Source organism: Chroicocephalus ridibundus, chromosome 5 (genome assembly GCF_963924245.1).
Source record: "Chroicocephalus ridibundus chromosome 5, bChrRid1.1, whole genome shotgun sequence".
Taxonomy (NCBI): domain Eukaryota; kingdom Metazoa; phylum Chordata; class Aves; order Charadriiformes; family Laridae; genus Chroicocephalus; species Chroicocephalus ridibundus.
In genome coordinates, this window is record NC_086288.1 from 71534956 (window position 1) to 71552352 (window position 17397).

General features: G+C 43.2%; 1 protein-coding gene across 1 annotated transcript in view; it reads right to left on the reverse strand.

Annotated features, from left to right (window-relative positions):
• The window catches only part of SCFD2 (sec1 family domain containing 2), a 208178-nt gene that overhangs the window by 117302 nt on the left and 73479 nt on the right, over positions 1-17397 (reverse strand). Inside the window, exon 5 of the mRNA XM_063336355.1 lies at positions 1135-1384. Within this exon, the coding sequence (XP_063192425.1) occupies positions 1135-1384 (250 nt within the window). The remainder of the gene's footprint in view (positions 1-1134; positions 1385-17397) is intronic.

Below are 17397 nucleotides of genomic sequence, written 5' to 3' on the forward strand. Positions count from 1 at the left end.
ATATGAAAATGGAGGTTTACAAATGACCGCACCGTATCCAGTAGAAGACAACACTGAAGTTGTGAGGGAAGCACCATATAGAGGACAGGACAGGACGTGCAGCACATATTGAAAAACAGGAGAGCAAAAGCCCACAAGAAGCCTTGGAACACTGTGGGTCTCATGGCATTAAAATAACAGCACAGTGCAAATATGACTGAACATGCCCATTTTTACAGTAAGAGTCTTTTAACCATTAAACTATTTTACACTCAAAGCAACAGCAGACCAGGCAGACCACAATCGTGTTTTGAAGCAGATGCATCCACAGGGAATAATGCCAGAATAACCAACAGCAGAATTACTCCACTGCCCTCGAGACTCGCCACTTAGGCCCATTCTTGTCAAAAGTTTTCAATTGTCAGCTCCTCACAACATTTTGGTTTATGTTCATATGCTCCCTACCTCAAAGGTGACCTGGTCGACGACCTGCTCTCTATTAGTAAATATTGAGAAAAGTGACACCAGGAAGCAAGATCCCTTCTGCCATTCAGATACGCCACCCTGGAGCCATAGTTCACTCATTTTAATGAAAGTTTTTTAACTTTTTTTTTTTTTTTAAACATGACACCAGCAACAAGAGGTTAGGGCTTTCTGCTCTACGAGTGCTCATCTAAAAAAAGGCTTAGCATGCTATTTTTAAAGGCTAATGTTCATGTCGTTTCAGCAAAAAGCTCAATGTTGGTTTTAGACACATTTCTTCTTTTATGCCAGACAGGCCAGCTCCGCGCATTCACGAAACAACTGTGGTTCACTGAACATGTTTCCAGGATTAATTTTGACTTCCCAGGGTCAACTTTACACTGATCAATGAAAGAAATTGTGGAAAAGCTTACCTTATGAAAACACACAAACTTCGCCAACCTTTAACAAAAAGAACAACTTGTAGAGCTTTCATCAGACTCAGCACTATTCAAGAACAGCCTGTCAGCACTTGGCATATGCGAACATGGGAGATGGAACAAATCTACAGGAAATCCTTGTGCTTACTCACGTACCCTCAGCACCACAGACCAGTCAAGCCGCTTTTATATGTTTCTCCCAGTTCCTGCATTCACAGCCATCCAATTTCTCACCACACAAGCAGAATCTTACCTGTTATTTTCCGCAACACAGGAGATGGCTCTGGCTCATCACAAATGGCCTTGACTAGGGCCTTTTTCACCTCTTCTTCAGCTGCGTCCAGCTCTTTTCCACTTTTGATTTCTCCGACCACAGAATACATATAGACCAGCAAGATAAGGAAATCCTCGCAGGTATAATCATCTTTCGTCCTCTTGTTGTAAGACTTGATCATTGGCAATAACTGGTTCAAAACACTGGGCATTTCTGACTCGCCAATAGTCTGAAAAACAGAAGGAAGATCCCGTCAGATTGTCCCCGTAGTGCTTACCAGACATCAGTCATACTCCTGCCTGCATCCAGAAGTTATTATTTCTCATAATAGCAGCACTCGTTTAATGAAACATTGTTCAATATTTGCATTCTCACTTGTCAGCCCGTCATCCTGTGACTTACTTGCTGCTCAGACAGAAAATTTATTAGTTTCTTACAAGTTTTTTCCTAGGCACTCATGATAGCAGCCTCTAAGCACTTGAAAAGCCTGATGATTAGATCTTCTCCTTGTCCCAGTAAGATGTGAGGACGGGAGCAGCAATCTTTGCAGTATAGGTAAAAATGGTACAAAACACAAGGTCAAACACTTGCTCTAAATTCTCGTCCTCCTCCTTGGGCCTGATTTTGTACTTGAGCAGGGAGTTCAAAGCCCAGCTCCCATTGACTTCAGTTGCTATTGTGAGCTCTCAGCACCTCTGCAGACCGGACCCTGTGCTTTCTGGTCAGAAACACAAAAAATCAGAAACAGAAGGAACCACCTGTGAAGTGTGTGGTTTAAGTGACCAGCGTGGTTTCCTAGAGGAGCTGTACAACAGGAGCAAGGACAGGGCAGGGATCACCTGCCTGGTGTGTGCCCTGACCCTCTTCTCCCTCTGCCTCCTTCGCAGCACGCTCGACAGCTTCTCAAGCCATCTAACAGTGGTCTTCCACACCAAAAAAGCCTTCTGTGATAAGCAGCTCGGGCTCATTCCCACAGCACATCCATGCTGCGAGGTTAATAAGGCACAGGCTGTGTGGAAGCGGGGAGAACTGCATGACCGTGCGGCTGAAAGATGCTCATAACGTGTCTATGAGGAGAGGAAGGCTGGCAGAGAAAAGGAGGGGGGAAACTGAGGGTCTGCTGGGATGTCCTAGGTCCTCAGTATTTGAAACCACACTTGCTTCTTCTCATCTCTGTGGGAGAGGTGTCCATGCAGCCTTCCTGTGGTTGTAAAAAGGAGACTTGAGACATGCATCCCCTGAAGTGCCATGCTGACGTCCACGTCACGTCAAACCAGGGCTGAGGTTTGGATCCACCGTGTGGGTCTCTGCCACTCAGGACAGTGGAGTGACTGATCACAGTGGCAAACTGACACCCCCTCTGCACACGCACACCTCCACATGAAATCTCCACAGACTAGTTTTCTGCTGTGGGTTAGTTTGCAGCTCAGCAGTGGGACAGGGTGAGAAGCGGGGCCAGCAGAAGGCAAGCAGGAGGAGAAGGCTGCCTCTGCGTGGGGATGAAGGTGTGGGAGGAGAGAAGAGCAGCCTTCCTCTCTTGGTGGCAGTGACCGCTCAGATGCATCCAAGAGGTCTCCTGTGACACCAGTACCCTGCCCCTTAGCTCCCTGTGAACACCTGTGGGTCAATTCATAGTGTACAGCGCAACATCAAATCTCTTATAGTCCAAAGAGTCAAGTCTGCAAACATTAATTGTTGGTTGTTACTACAGTAACTTAATAATATAGTACAGTAACTTAATAATAAAAATATAAATAACGTACCCTTTAATAGATTGACATAAGTAAATAAAATACAAAACAAACAAACCAGAAAGAGACACAGGTTTCTACAATACCAAAATCAAGCAATTAGGTTTATCACTGCTTTTAACTGCATTAATTTAGTTCTGAGGTCTTACGACAATTGAGTAGTTTTTTCTGAAACCTGGGCAGGGGTTTCAGACTCTTAACTTTAGCAACATGGAAACCGAAAGTTTCATCTCCTGGCATCCTCCGTACATCACTTCAGGGGGTCCTGGTTTTGGTTCTCTTTTGTTTCAGTTGTTCTTTGACAACCTCATAAACACTAACAAGCATCTCATGAACAGTAATTTTTATACCTACACTGACACATTACAGATCGCAATCACAAAGCAAGCACGAACTACTCGCTCTCAAGAAACTTTTTTCCAGCCTGTGCTATAGGAAACAAGAGTTCTGTGGACTTTGGGCCCCACCCTGCTCCTGACATACTTGTTTTGCCATGGACCCATCTTTCAAGAGACTTTAATGTGGTCAGATGTTATGCTCCTATTCGAATACATACCTTGGAGAAGAATTTTCTGACTACCCACATGCTAAACCTAACAGTAAGCGCACACTGTGGACTTGAAGCAGTAAATTACAAAGCTACAGTGGTCAAAAGCATGTGGGAGCCAAAAATTTTAGGGGTTGGCACAATGTGTGTGTTATGGGCAGGGAGCGTTAAATCCCATGCACAGCGAGTCCAGGCGCTGCTCCATCTGGGAAGCAAGTCCATGGTGTTTGGCACCGGTCTGGCATACGCTGGCAGCTGGGCCACCCTCAGGACAAGGCTGTTTGGTTCCCAAATTTCAACTCAGCCCTGCCTCAGCTCAGTATTACCTGCTCTCTTCCTTGAAAAGTGACACAAACAAATTCTCATCTGTATGCCAGTACAATAAATACCAGACCAACCGGTTCCTAAAATGGAAAAACACAAAACTTCGAGGAATTCAGAGGTATGCAGCTACCAGGAGGAAGCCACCTGCAACGAACAAAAGCCTAATCAGTCCTAAAAAATCTAAGAACTGAAGATTAACCTACATGTGGAGTTATTCTGGACCACATGACAAACATCAATCTATATTAACCTGAATTCACATTTCAGGAGAGTCAAGCCCTATGCCATGTATTGTTGAACATGATCTACCATCTACTAACGCATCATTTATTCCCCCTTCCCATCCCAACAGACAAACTGTCTACTTCACCCCATCTCTAAATATCTCATAGCATCCTCCTACAACACCAAAGATGAGTTCTTGAAAAACCTCTATTTTGCATGCACAAATTATCCAAATGCATGGACCACTGAGGATGCACACGGTCGTATAAAACAGTGGGGTCAACAGCTCCTGCCTGAGGATAGCAGCTCCTGAAAGTACACGTGTACAGCATCTCTGGCAAACTTTCAAACGTACATGATTAAAAAAAAAATTGGTTTAAACTTTCAGGATGATTTACTGTAGGGCGGGCTAAAACTCAACAACTTAAAGCAACAATTGCCACCTCTTATCTTCAAAGTAAAAATGAAAGAGAAAAAAAAATTAAAGAGCTATAATAAACCGTTAACTTCAGAACGCATGTAGGGTCTTTCTGGGGTATGAACTTCTCTGGAATGTTTTTCCCTTATCTCTTGGGAAATGGCACTACAGAGGACTTCAAATGGAACTGCCAAGTTTCAGAGGCTATTTTGTCCAAACAGGCCAGTTGGATTGGAGAGTGCATGAAAAAAAAAAGGGACTCGCAGCCTCACTGCAGAGCACGGCTCCGCAGGGAGCTGGGAAATTTGCCTCTAACAAAATCCACTGGCAGATTGTCATTATCTGGCCACCTCCGATGATTTAGGGGCTCCCTGCACCGCCTAACAATCAATCAATTACCCTGATTGAACAACCCTAAAACACAAGTTTTAAAAATGTAACTACCCATGACCCAAATTTCCTGCTGGTTATGTTGGCCTCAGGTTAGCCCCATTTGTCTATCATCAAGGGAGCCAATAAAAATAATAAAGACAGGTCAATTCTGAGCTTTCCAAAGGCTGTATAAAAACATTAACGCTGCTTAATGCAGAGCCAGTTAAGGCCCAAGCTCTAACGCCTTCTGCTCGGTTGCATTGTTTGGACATTTTAATGCTATAATCATATATTCTTCCGAATCCAGGGAGAGTCTGTGATAGATTTTTGTTGTTTTCCATCTCTTTTCTCCACCCTCCTTAGTTATTTATTTTTATAACTTAAGCTGTGTAATAATTTACTATCCCTAAGGGTAAATGAACTGACGTCAATTTGCTGATATTTGCAAAAGGCCCAAGTTTTGGCAGATGGGAGGACAGTGAAGAAAGTACAAAAATAATTTTTTTTAGTTTTTAAACACTAAACATGATATTGTGCTTCTAAAGTGACATTTAAAATGTGATTTAAAGGATCTACAGGAATTAGGAGGAAGCGTAATAAACCCAAGAAAAAATGTTTTGCATTTCTGCGAAAGGCATTATTTTCAGTATTAAATAAACCTGTAAGAATCTAAAGCCATATGTATCATTAGACATCTTTTACACAATAGAAAACAGAGTATGCTGGGGAGGAAGAGAAGAGGAGGGTCAGAGTTTACTTGAATTAACACGTGTCCCTGACAAAATTGAGAAGAGAACCGAGCACTCTAATCCCTGTGCTTCCAGCCCACTGTCCTCAACACATCATTAAAAATATTAAAGCAAAAATCAACTTCAAGCAAGTGGAATTTATTTTCTTTTAAAATCCAGGAGGAAGGAGGAGATAAATCTTAAGAGACTACTTCACTATGTAAATACTCTAGTGGCTTTCCGTTTAGGAAGCAAACCATGTTTAATTCCTTCAGAGGTCGCATGAGTTAACAGAACTTTTTGGAATGGGAACCACGCAGCCTTAAAACAGTGAGGAATTTCACTGGGGAAAAGCAAAACTAAAAAACAACCCCAAAACCCACCTGCAGGTAAAACCAGCAGAAGGATCACTGGAAACTCACCAGCCCTTGGGTGATTTGCTGCCCCATGGTCCTGGACTGCCCTATTTAATAGAAGCTCCTTCTACTGATAAGTTAGGTGGGAAAAGAGGGTTCATGAGCTGCGGAATAAGCAGCTTTCCAATGTTACTCTCTTTGATTTGTCATGTTTTACCTGGATTTGACATTTTGTGTTTCATGACTTTGCCATGCGGAGTATTAGCTTCCCCACTATCTAGATGAAGGCAAAATATTCTAGCTGCTGAAGGTGACAACGGCACCAAGGGAGGACCTCATGGGTATGCAAAACCAGCTCAGATCCTTCGATGGGAACAGATCTCTGCAGCAGTAGTCATCTTAGCGAAAACGAGAGGCGCCGCCAAGCTAAGGAGGAGTCTTCGCTGCCTGCAGTGCTCAGCTGCCCATAAATCAAATGCTGCAGTTCTGTTACTCGCTGTTTTACACTGTTTGGCCACCTGAGATTTGGGGTTGATTGCACGTAACTTCCATATGGGTGAGAAGATGTCTGTACTCTCTACTCCCAGCAAAACAAGCATTTAATGTATTTAGTTTTCATTAAATGGCCTATCGTTGATTGGTGATTTGACACAATAAGTATGATCTTATCACACAAATTATGTTTTTCCATACGAAGCTCTAGAAATTGTTATAATTTTTGACTTGGGCAGGTTTTGATAAAAATATACCTTCTCTTTGTCTTCTCTTTACATATTTGTAGGGTATGACTGAAGAACAACCAACCCAAAGTACAACACAAAAAACGATGGTCTTCGAAGTACTGCAGTCTCACCATTAGGAAACCCCTCAATCTCTCAGTGTTAAAATATAGCATCCAGTTATTCAGGCAGGCTAGTTAAGAAGAGGATGAAATCATTTTGATAACTAGAGTCCACCATCTGTACACTTCCTTTTGCAGGAAGTGAGTTTGGATGCCAGAAAAGTTTTAGTCTCAAACTGATGTTTCCAGCTGGGGAGGGTTGACAAAGCTTCGCCTTGCAGGGGGAAGGAACAAATTTAGCCTTAGGGGAAAGCAGACGAAGCATTCAGCGAATTCATAGCAGCTTGAGAGTGGAGGTGTGAGACGCTGGCAGTAAATGGCCACTTTCAGTGAAAAAAAAAAAAAAAAAAAAGCCATTAAAGGTAAGGAGAAAGATCACATTGCCTTTTGTTGGAGACCAAAACAGGTTTATGACTTGCTCCTGTCAGTACCAAGAGACTTGCAGGCTTGCATCTTCCTCTCTTTAATGACAGTGTCTGTCTATTCACTGGACAGACGATACAGAAATCCCCCAAGAATACATGTATACAGAAAATACTGGAGAACCAAACTGCTAGTGAGAGACACAGGAAACAGTAAAAGCATCTAGGACCTGTCTCCCCTGTCATTACTCTTAATGACTCCTCTGTCTTTAATGAAATATCCCTATGGAGCCAATTCTATCGCCTGTCCCCTTTTCTGCATTTATCACCCACTCCGAGCATCGCCCCAGGAACCACATTCTCAAAACGGCAGAGACAATTTCCAGGCAGCCCTTGTAGACAGTCTTAAAATTCTACCGTAAACAAATAAAAAGCAAATAAAAGAAAATGAGTAAGCTTTTTAAAAGCTATTTTTAACCTGGCTCGTGCTGTCAAAGACACAGATTCACATTCAACCTACATGCGTGCTCTCCCAATTGGCCTTCATCCTTGCCTTCTGCCCACCACAGCAGGCTCTCGCTTCTGCGCCTGCTGAAGTGTTTCTGTGATTGTCCATTAAAATAAATCGTTTCAACCAGACTGGTTCTCTGCTCGGGTTTACTGCTTGGCCACAGAAACACTTACGCTAGCCATGAAGGCCAAGGATTGGACCGCTTCCTTAGGCAACAGCACTGGCTTGAAGCCTACATGAACTAGAGTTTAAGGTTGCCAAGAGATATAAAAGACGATTACATAAATAATCACCTGCTCTTTGGATGACTTCTTCAATACACTGTCATGTGGCCAGATTCTTAATTGGTGTCTATCAGTCAACACTGCAGACATCAACAGTCCTTTGCCAATTTATACCTGCTGAATATCTGTGCAGGATGTCAGCACTTACTGCAAAACATAGTTGACGAGTCAAAGGCAAGAAAAATTAATTTACAACACAAAGCTTTTAGAAAGCACAACATTCGTAAGCTCTTCTGGTCAGAGAGAAATTTTTTTAACATGTCTTGCATAATTCCAAAAACATACCACCGACACTTAGCAGCTAATATGTGATAACAACAAAAATATTTAAAACAAGCTGTTCAAGCCCTATCATTTCTAAAACCAAAACAAATGCAAAGCCCAGGATAGTTCTGTCAGCCAGGAACTCCCTAGTCCATGATCATGACCTAAGCAATCGGATTCCACCTATAACCCATAGCCAAAGTCGTGTATTCCAGTATTAACTTCCTTAGGACATAAAAAGAAACTACATTTTGAACAACATAATTAAGATTTCCTCTTACCACCGTTCTCCTGTCTTTGCTGAGCACCACAGTTGTTTGACAACAATTTCCCATTTTCAGTCACCTTGCAACTTCTTATTTTTGTTTCTTGTGTTACAAGAGGCAGATTCAGTTACTATGTCAGAACTGTGACTTACACATACATTTTGAGAAAATCTAAACGCCATCACAAAAGCTTCTAATAAACCCACTGATGTCTATCTTCCACACAGAAATCACCTCATCCCAGTGAGTGATGCTGTCTGTATCATTACATCATACAGCCCCGCTTTTCCCTCTCTCTTTGGAAACCATCTAAGTGTACAGCTGCGTTAAGATATTTTAATGGGTTCGTAGGGGCTCAGCAGCAACAGCATACTGAAAAAAAGGATATTTAATAAGTCTGGATTTTATTAGACAAAGCTCTGCAAGGATAAGGACAATTTTACTTAAATCACCGCATGTTTGACATAAGAGACTCACCAGCAAGTTAAAAAGGGAGTACTTCCAACCTACTCAGTCAAAAGCTTTTAGCCGTGATGGCTTCTACAGACGTGCTCGGTAAAAACATGAATCAGCGCGGCAAAAATGGTGTCAGAAGAACGAAAAAGGAGTACAGGCACAGTCAAGATAAAACACGCATCACAGAAAGATCTTGGTGCTAGGCATGTCAGGATTTTCTGTGTGTTGTTTTTTTGAGGTTGTTTGTTTGTTTTTACAGCCTTGGGATATTGGGAAAACTACCAGAGGATGGCAGGGGTTCAAAACTGAGAAAAGGGCACAGGAATAACATAATAACCTAGGAGGTTACCATTCACATCGGCTTTGAGGAGAACAATGAGAAAGCGTTCAGTCACTACAAAGCAAGGATTAAGAATCCACAGGGACAGAAAACAAACAAAAGGAGTATAAATCAAGAAAAATATAAAAGTAAATCAGTCCTTCAATAGTGCAGACCATATCTGCAGAGGGAGGGAATTCTATCCTGGGAGATGGTTACTGAAAAAGATTTGAGAGATGTTCTGGACAAAGAAAAGGACACAAATCCCTGCTCAGATCACTAGCTATAACCCTTTAGGATGGAAAAACAGATGACCCAAAGGGGATAAAAAGTCTAAAAAATCCTGAGTGGACTAGAGGAGGCAGGTGGGGATCGATTGCTCACTCTCTGCCCCAACACAACAACTAAGGGGCAACAAACAAGGCTGGTAAGAGCCGGTTTAAAAAGCAAATTAAAAGGAGGTAGCTCTTCATGCAATTTGCTCAGATGTGGAACTCCTTGCCAAAGGTTGCTGTGCTGCTAAATTCTTACTTGGGCTCACAAAAATGATGGGAAAACTTGCAGGGGAAAAAATTCCATCAAATATTAGTAAATACACAGAAACCACATCTGTTCCAGAACTCAAAATGGTTGGAGCTGGGAGAGCATCATATAATCTTGTCCTTTTCTCTTAATCTTCTGTAGGCAGCTGCTTTTGAGTATGCTTAGACAAAGCAAACTAGCTCAGCTACATTTTTTGGTCCAATCCAGAATGGGCTTATTTACCTCAAAGCCATGGCAAAAGGACCAATACAAACTACAAAATACAATGTCCAGGGGAAAGAAGTAGGGGAGCAGGTTTCTTACAGTATGTGGCACTCTCAGGATTAATTCCAACACATCACGCCCAGTTCCAGTGTCCACATTTTTAAGAAGCTGTGGAAAACTAGACATAATGTTGGAGAGAGTTACAAAACAAAAGAGTTGATTTCTTCAGAGTGAGACAGTTGGCTTATCAAAGGAAGAATAACAGCCTATGTATGTCTCTTCAGGCAGAAGACAATCTCAGAGTACAAGACAGCTCTTGAATCTAGTCAAGAAAGGCACAGGAGAAACAAGGAAAGCTGAAACCATGAGTTTTCCAGTTCTCAAGTTAGCGGAGATGTTCTCAGTTGCGTGCATATTTCAATAAGAATTTGGAGGGTGAAAGGACAGAAAACAAGCAGAAAGCACAAGCTCAGTGGTCTCACGCAATAAAACACTATGCATAAAATGCATCTGGTGATGCATAAAGTCTTTGGCACAGTGCTTAATTGCAGGGAAAAGAATTGTGAACTGCGAGGGAAAAATACTTCAGAAATAGCAGAAAGGATAAAGGTAATAAGTATTGAAACACTGGACATGCTGTGAGGGCTGGCACACAGCAGTGCGTTATAAAAGGAGACTGACAGTCAAAACAACCCCATCTTGTGCCTTTTTCCTCCACATTCGTGCCTTTTGAGGCACCTCTTCTCTCTCAGCCCTTTGTTCTATGCATCATCCTTCACTCCTACGCCAGACAAATAGCAGATGTTCCAGAAACTCCTTAGGGCTGCAGGGAAACCTCCGTACTTCTGGTGATGGGTCAGTCCGTGGTGGACACTGGTACCAGAAATGGGAAAATGAGATGGCCTGGGACAAGGGTAAAATGGGAAAAGGAGTCCTAAGGAGTGAAAAACAAAAGGAATTTGGAGCCCATACAACTGTTTGGGTTCATTTGGAAGAAATTTGTATTCTTGTTGCTGTTGGCTTTTTGTGTTGAAGTGTGTTACCTCACCATCAAACGTTTTAAACAATTCCAGTCAACTTCTGCCTGTAGAAGTTTGATATTAACAGACAATCAGGACATCTATCATACGTTGCCACAAGCACCAATGCCAGTTTGTGCCAAAGCATCATAGAAATCATCATTCCAAGTTAGGGCCAAACATATACCTGAAAGTTTTAGCGGTGCTTAGAAATTATACTGTTACACAAAATATGCTGACTAAGGGTACTATTTTGACCAAAACATACCTCATTTCACAGTATCCCCGAGACCCAACTTTTTGGTGACAATTTCACTGGAAATCGATGCAGATCTGAGCAAAGCAGCATTCTCTCTCCCTATCCCTTCTCTTTTGCTCTTTTTCTTAATAGAAAGGCCAAAAAGCTTAGTAAAAATCTACCACTACGACAAACATACCTGCCAAAAACTGTTGGAATATTCCAAAACACTCGAAATTGAAACTCCTACAAGTCAAGAAACTTGAAAGCCATTTAAAACATCAACTTGCATGAGATGGTCATATGAGACTAGATGCTGGATCACATTACTGCCTTTTACAGATGTGAATTTAAACAGTAGCTAACTTGGAAATGTTTCGCGTTGTCTTTAAAATATTTTATACCTCGGTATGCAGATAGATGAAGACATAATATGTGACATAAACCACAAAGCAAAAATATATGGACATGGGAGGTTTGCAGAGGAGAAGATCCCACTGCTCTGCCCACAGTCCCGGCTGGAACCACAGGAAGGAGACAGAACGGCAACACAAAGACATGCGAAGGCAGATTATCAGTCCGCTGCAGAGCACCACGGCTGTTAATCAGTACAGTAAATGTTATCACAATAGACTACTGACATTTCTAGCCTTTGTACAAGGCTCACCATGCTTTAAACAGGATTCAGGCTTTCATGGTGATTAAAGGCAGATGTCACACGCATGAGTAAGTCTGTAACTCAGGAGCTCCTCATCCATTTTTGTGTGTGGAAGGAATCTTTCACTGATGGGACATCTTCACTGGAGGATGCTCGTCGTGGCATGATTTGCACAAGGAAGAACACTGTCCTTCCCTTTATCAGACAGGGAAGAATAAAACAAGCTTAATTACACAACTATATCTCATTTCATCCTATGAAATGTATCAGATTAAAATCTTAATTTTCCTGTCCAGTTTTCAATTGCCATTAAAAGCTAATCAGGTCGCCATCTTACAGAGAGCACCAGATGGCAGAAACAACAGTGATACTTCAAAGTAAAGGATAAGGGTTTTTTCCCTATAAATGTTAAAGAACTGCAGCCGCAGTGACTACTGGTCATATATCTACTATAAAACACCAAGTGAAATACAGGCATAGGCAAAATGGCAATTATTTTTCCACTGTGATAGTGCCATGGTGAAAAAATTCTGAAATCCTATCCTGCTCTAGAGGCTAACAGTACTCTCGTCAAGCACAGTTTAACTCCAGAGCCTACGAGCTGCTCCTTCAGCTCCTTAACCAAGCAGGAATCATGTAATGGTTCGTGTTGGAAGAGACCTTAAAGATCATCTAGTCCCAACCCCCCTGCCATGGGCAGGAACACCTCCCACCAGACCAGGTTGCTCCAAGCCCCATCCAGCCTGGCCTTGAACACCCCCAGGGATGGGGCAGCCACAGCTTCTGGGCAATCCTCCACGCTTGTATTTACATGCGATGGTGAACAGACTGCACACCCTGGGGTGGGCACACCTATGCATGGGGGTATATGACCTTTTGGGACACCAGTTATTAGAAAGCATATCCGACACCTGCTTGTCAGTCATGATGCTCTATACCCCTTGGCCCATGTGCCCTTCCCGTGGCTGTCATGCAGCAAGTCATCTCCTCTTTTGGCTCCCTTCAGTACTCCCATCCATGCTGGGTGGCAACGGTGGTGGTTTTGCAGCTGGCTCCTCGCTCTGGATGGAGAAAACGTCAGGCTGCTCTCCCACCACCGGCTGCAAAGGCCATGTGAGGGCATCCTGGCTGCCAGGGATTGCTCCTGCCACTCCTCCTCCCCGTCCGTTTGTCCGGCATGAGCTACAACTAGAAAAACAATCCCAGCTTTCTGTCCCCCTGGGATTTGCCTCCCACTCAGCCAAACGCCTGAGTCAGCGTAAGTATCCCTTGTGATATCACATTTGTGCAAAGGGAGCCGACTGGAGCACAGGACATCTGGTCCCAATATCTAAAAACACTTAAATCATGCATGTCATTCCAAACATTTAAGGACTTCAGAAGTTTTCAGTTACTTTCATATATATTTCCTCGTTGCTTCATGCAGAAAGGATTTCTTATGTTCAAGTTTCACTGTGAAGATCTGGAGAAATGTATATTCCACCATGCCATTTTAATGAGAAAAAAAAAAAACAAACCAGCCTTAAAGATAAGCCCTAATGTTTCCTAAGTTACATTTATATTGACTATTTTTTAAAATTATAACAGGAGAATATCAAAATGTGCTGAGTTATAACACTTGCAATTTAAACTTCAGTAACAGGCGAAAAAAAAGTTGTTTGTATGTGCAATGTTAAAAAAAGCCCCAAAACAAATCCAACAAACAAACTGCTCCACACACAAAAATGCAGTTGTACATGCCAGTCGGTGAGGTACCAAGATGCTTTCTAGCTCGCCATTGTGCTTGTTGGTAGGGGAGAAAGGGGGCACGGCCCAGTGGTCAGGCACCAGACTGAGAGTGGAGACTGATGCCTACCTCCACGTCCGACTGCGAGCTTCTGGCTTTCCTCCACCTGTAAGCAGCGGTAGCTTCCTCACCCTACCAAGCATTAATTCATGTGCTCAGATGGCCTGATGCCGAGTCCCAGGTACGAGTAATAACACTCAGCGCAGCAAATAATTCCCTTTGCAGCCCCCACATAGACGGCAAGTCACGTCAGGCTGATGCCAAGGGAGTAGAAGCACATTCTGAGCCCGCTGTAGCCTATTTAACTGGAGTATCGATAGCCATCAAGCTGTCATGGGATGGAGCTCAGTATTAACTGGCTTCTTTTTCAAAAGCCAGGATGGGTACGTCTACCTACCTCCCAGTCTCTCTTGCACGAGAGAAAATACAGCACTTTGATGTAATTTCTATTCTTCTTATCTGGCTCCCCACACCTCAGGGTGGGAGTACTTCCAACCCCTACTGCTTCTACTGCAGCGTATGCATACCACTATAACAGCAGAAAAATACTAATTTCTTTTTCTGGCAATCGCTAGAAAATTCTTCACCCCCTCCACAGCACAGAAAGCTCCTGCTTTTCTAACAAGCTGTCTGTCCGTCCGCTCTCAGGACACGAGAATGAGACATTTGGGGCATAAGTGATATTCCGTATGGAGACACCACGGCAACAAAAAAGAAGAGGTATGAGAAACCATAGTTTGACTAAGAGAATCCAGAGGCTCTTGGTTATATGTTACAACTCACAAAATACTTTAAGTCATTTATCTGAGACTTGGATCCCACTTTGGAAGGCAGAATAGTATTACAAAGCTCCTTTAGACACTGTTTATTAACATCAAAATGAAATATGAAAAGCACTTTCTGTTAAATCCAGGACCTGGACAACTCTTACAACATGTACCCTAAATAAACAAAGTAGAATGGTATTGCAACAGCTAGAAATAAAATTGTGTGTTAATACTGAAAATGAAAATAGATTTTCCTACTGCACTAATGTATGTTTAATCCTTCCACAAACAAACTTCCAAAATAACATCATCACAACGAAGTTACCCCCAAACGGTACAATCCGACTAGCTACCCCAGCCGTCACCCAGGACCCTCACCTCCCAGAATACTTTTAGTTTTCTTGGAGCAAACATTCCGACCTTGTCAGCAGACAGTGCTGCAGGCCCCAGCAAAGACCACGAACCCCATAGCATTTCTACACTGTTTAAGACCGGCGGCATCCGTCAGGGAAGGGGGGTGGGTTTAGATAAATCTAGACGCAGTTGTTTGCTCTTTAAAATTGCACTTTTTTCATTTTTTTATTAACCACTACAGAAAACCTAAACCGGTCTCAGGACAATCTTTTCTCCTGCCTCCAAATAATTTCCCTCAGTCATCGCCACTTTTGCCAGCTCCCAGCAAATTACCAGTTGGTGGTCTTGCTCTTCTACCCTGAGCCGTATTTTAATTAGTCGGAGCATTGAGAAAAGATTATTGTACAAATATTGGCGAATCTTCAAACAAGAGTACACGCTGTCCATTTTATTCACAATGAAAAAGCTCTTAAAGAGATTTCGATAAAGATTTGCCTCCTGCTTGCAGCCCACATTTCTAATGTTTATATAAGTGGGGGATATAAATCTTTTTCAAATGAACCCCACAGTTTTTAAACCAGCCTTGTTATAAACTGCCTGTTTCCGTTTTGCCTGCCTAAGCAAGCAATGCTGAGCCTGCTCGGGATAGACTGGAACTAATTTAATGTGCTCCAGGTTTAATCCCCATCCTCCCGGCTTTTACTGGCAGATTTTACACAAGAGGACTACTGCTGACTTGAACAATGATTCATGCGATAAGTAGGGTTTGATTTGTTTTTCCACGTCAGAAAGCATGCGACAGAAATGCCACCGCAATCATTTTATCAAAACACACGACCGAGTCAGAGACAGATGAAAAAAAAATAAAGAAATAGAAAAATTAAGCTTTAACATTTTTGCCCCTGCTGCCCTGTTTGGGACGGGCTGGGGATGGTGGGGCTGGGGATGGTGGGGCAAAGATGGCAGGGCCGGGGATAGGGGATAGCAGTGTCCAGGATGGGGATGGTGGGGCAGGGACAGGGGATGGAGGGGCCAGGGATGGTGGGGCAGGGACCAGGGATGGCGGGGCCGGGGATGGGAATAGTGGGGCAGGGACCAGGGATGGAGGGGCCGGGGATGGCAGGGCAGGGACCGGGGATAGGGATGATGGGACTCGGGATGGCGACTGAGGGTCCAGGGATGAAGGGGCTGGTGATGGAGATGGCAAAGCAGGGACCGGGGATGGCCGTGATGGGAATGGAGGGACCAGGGATGCTGGGTCAGGGACTGGGGATGGCGGGGCCGGGGCTGGCGATGGAGGGAAGGGGATGAAGGGGCTGGCGGGGCCGGCGATGGGGATGGCGGAGCAGGGAGCGGGGATGAAGTGGCCGGGGCTGGCGGGCCACTTCCCGAGGCGGTCCCTGCAGGTGGCAGTGTTGGAGCGGCGGAGGGAGCAGAGCCGCCTCCTGGAAACCCGATCCGGGCTGAACCTCGGCCTCCCGCAGCAGCTGCCCAACAGCAGGAAAATCCCGCTGCAGCCCCAGAGAGAACACCCTCCTGCCTCTTCTTCTTTAATTTTTTTATTTTTTTTTTTTTAATTGGCAGGAGGAAAACATGTTCATTAACACTGAACACCGAAAAAGGGACAGGACTTCTAGGAGTAATAAACGTTTCTTTTTACAAAATTACTGATGCAGCGACCATAGAGATACTATTTTGCAATCATCTCCTGTACCGAATTCCTTGCTCATTTACATAAACCAGATGCTTCTCTGACAATCCAAATTCCTGAAGGAAAGAACAGAAGTCGCTATATACTTCATGTCCTAAATGAAAGATGATGTGAATATACGGCACTAATGTTCCATTAGCCACTAAAGGCAAACGTATACGTTAAGTGCAACAGTTCTCTTCTGTTTAGCACAACTTTTGTGAGGGCTTAGGTGATCCTTGGCAGAAGCTTTAGAAAAGGAAAATGAAGCTACTTAGATTATATTCACTGCCTTCAACGCCTTTCACTCCCCTTGGGGAAGCCAGCTAAATTTCTTTGCCAGATCTTGACACTCAAACCAGTCCACTAATTGGACAAATACCCCCAAAACAGTGATCCGTATTCCTCTTTCCTGCAAGAGAACTGGCTCCCGGAATCTTTCTCCCCAGTACCCGATTCCTGAAGGATTAAGAGAAGAACAAGAAGAATGATTATTTAACTATTTTAGTGATGATTTAAAACTTGCAACCGTTTAGAACACATGGATAAAGTGAAGGACATGGCAAATACGTATTTGCTGTTACCAAAACAAGAAACGATAATTGGAAAAACTTCCTAATATCTCTCATTTACCCCTAATTCTTACTGCTTTTACCAAAAGCCAGCTTGCTAAATTTCTAGATTACTATAGGAACAACAGTATTTTATGTTTAATCTGAAAGGCTGAATTCATGGAAGATGCCTGAAATTTACTCACCTAATCTTCCAGAACATACCCTTATCTACCAAATCCTTCCAAATATATGGATCTACCAACTTTTGGTGTGGAGCTATTAAAATCCTGTTAAGAAGGGCAAATCCTCAACTTGAATGGCACAGAGCAATGGAAAGTTTGCAGTTAAGAGCAAAATATTCAGCCTGAGAATAATTAGTAGGTAACTGAACAACAACGAAACAAC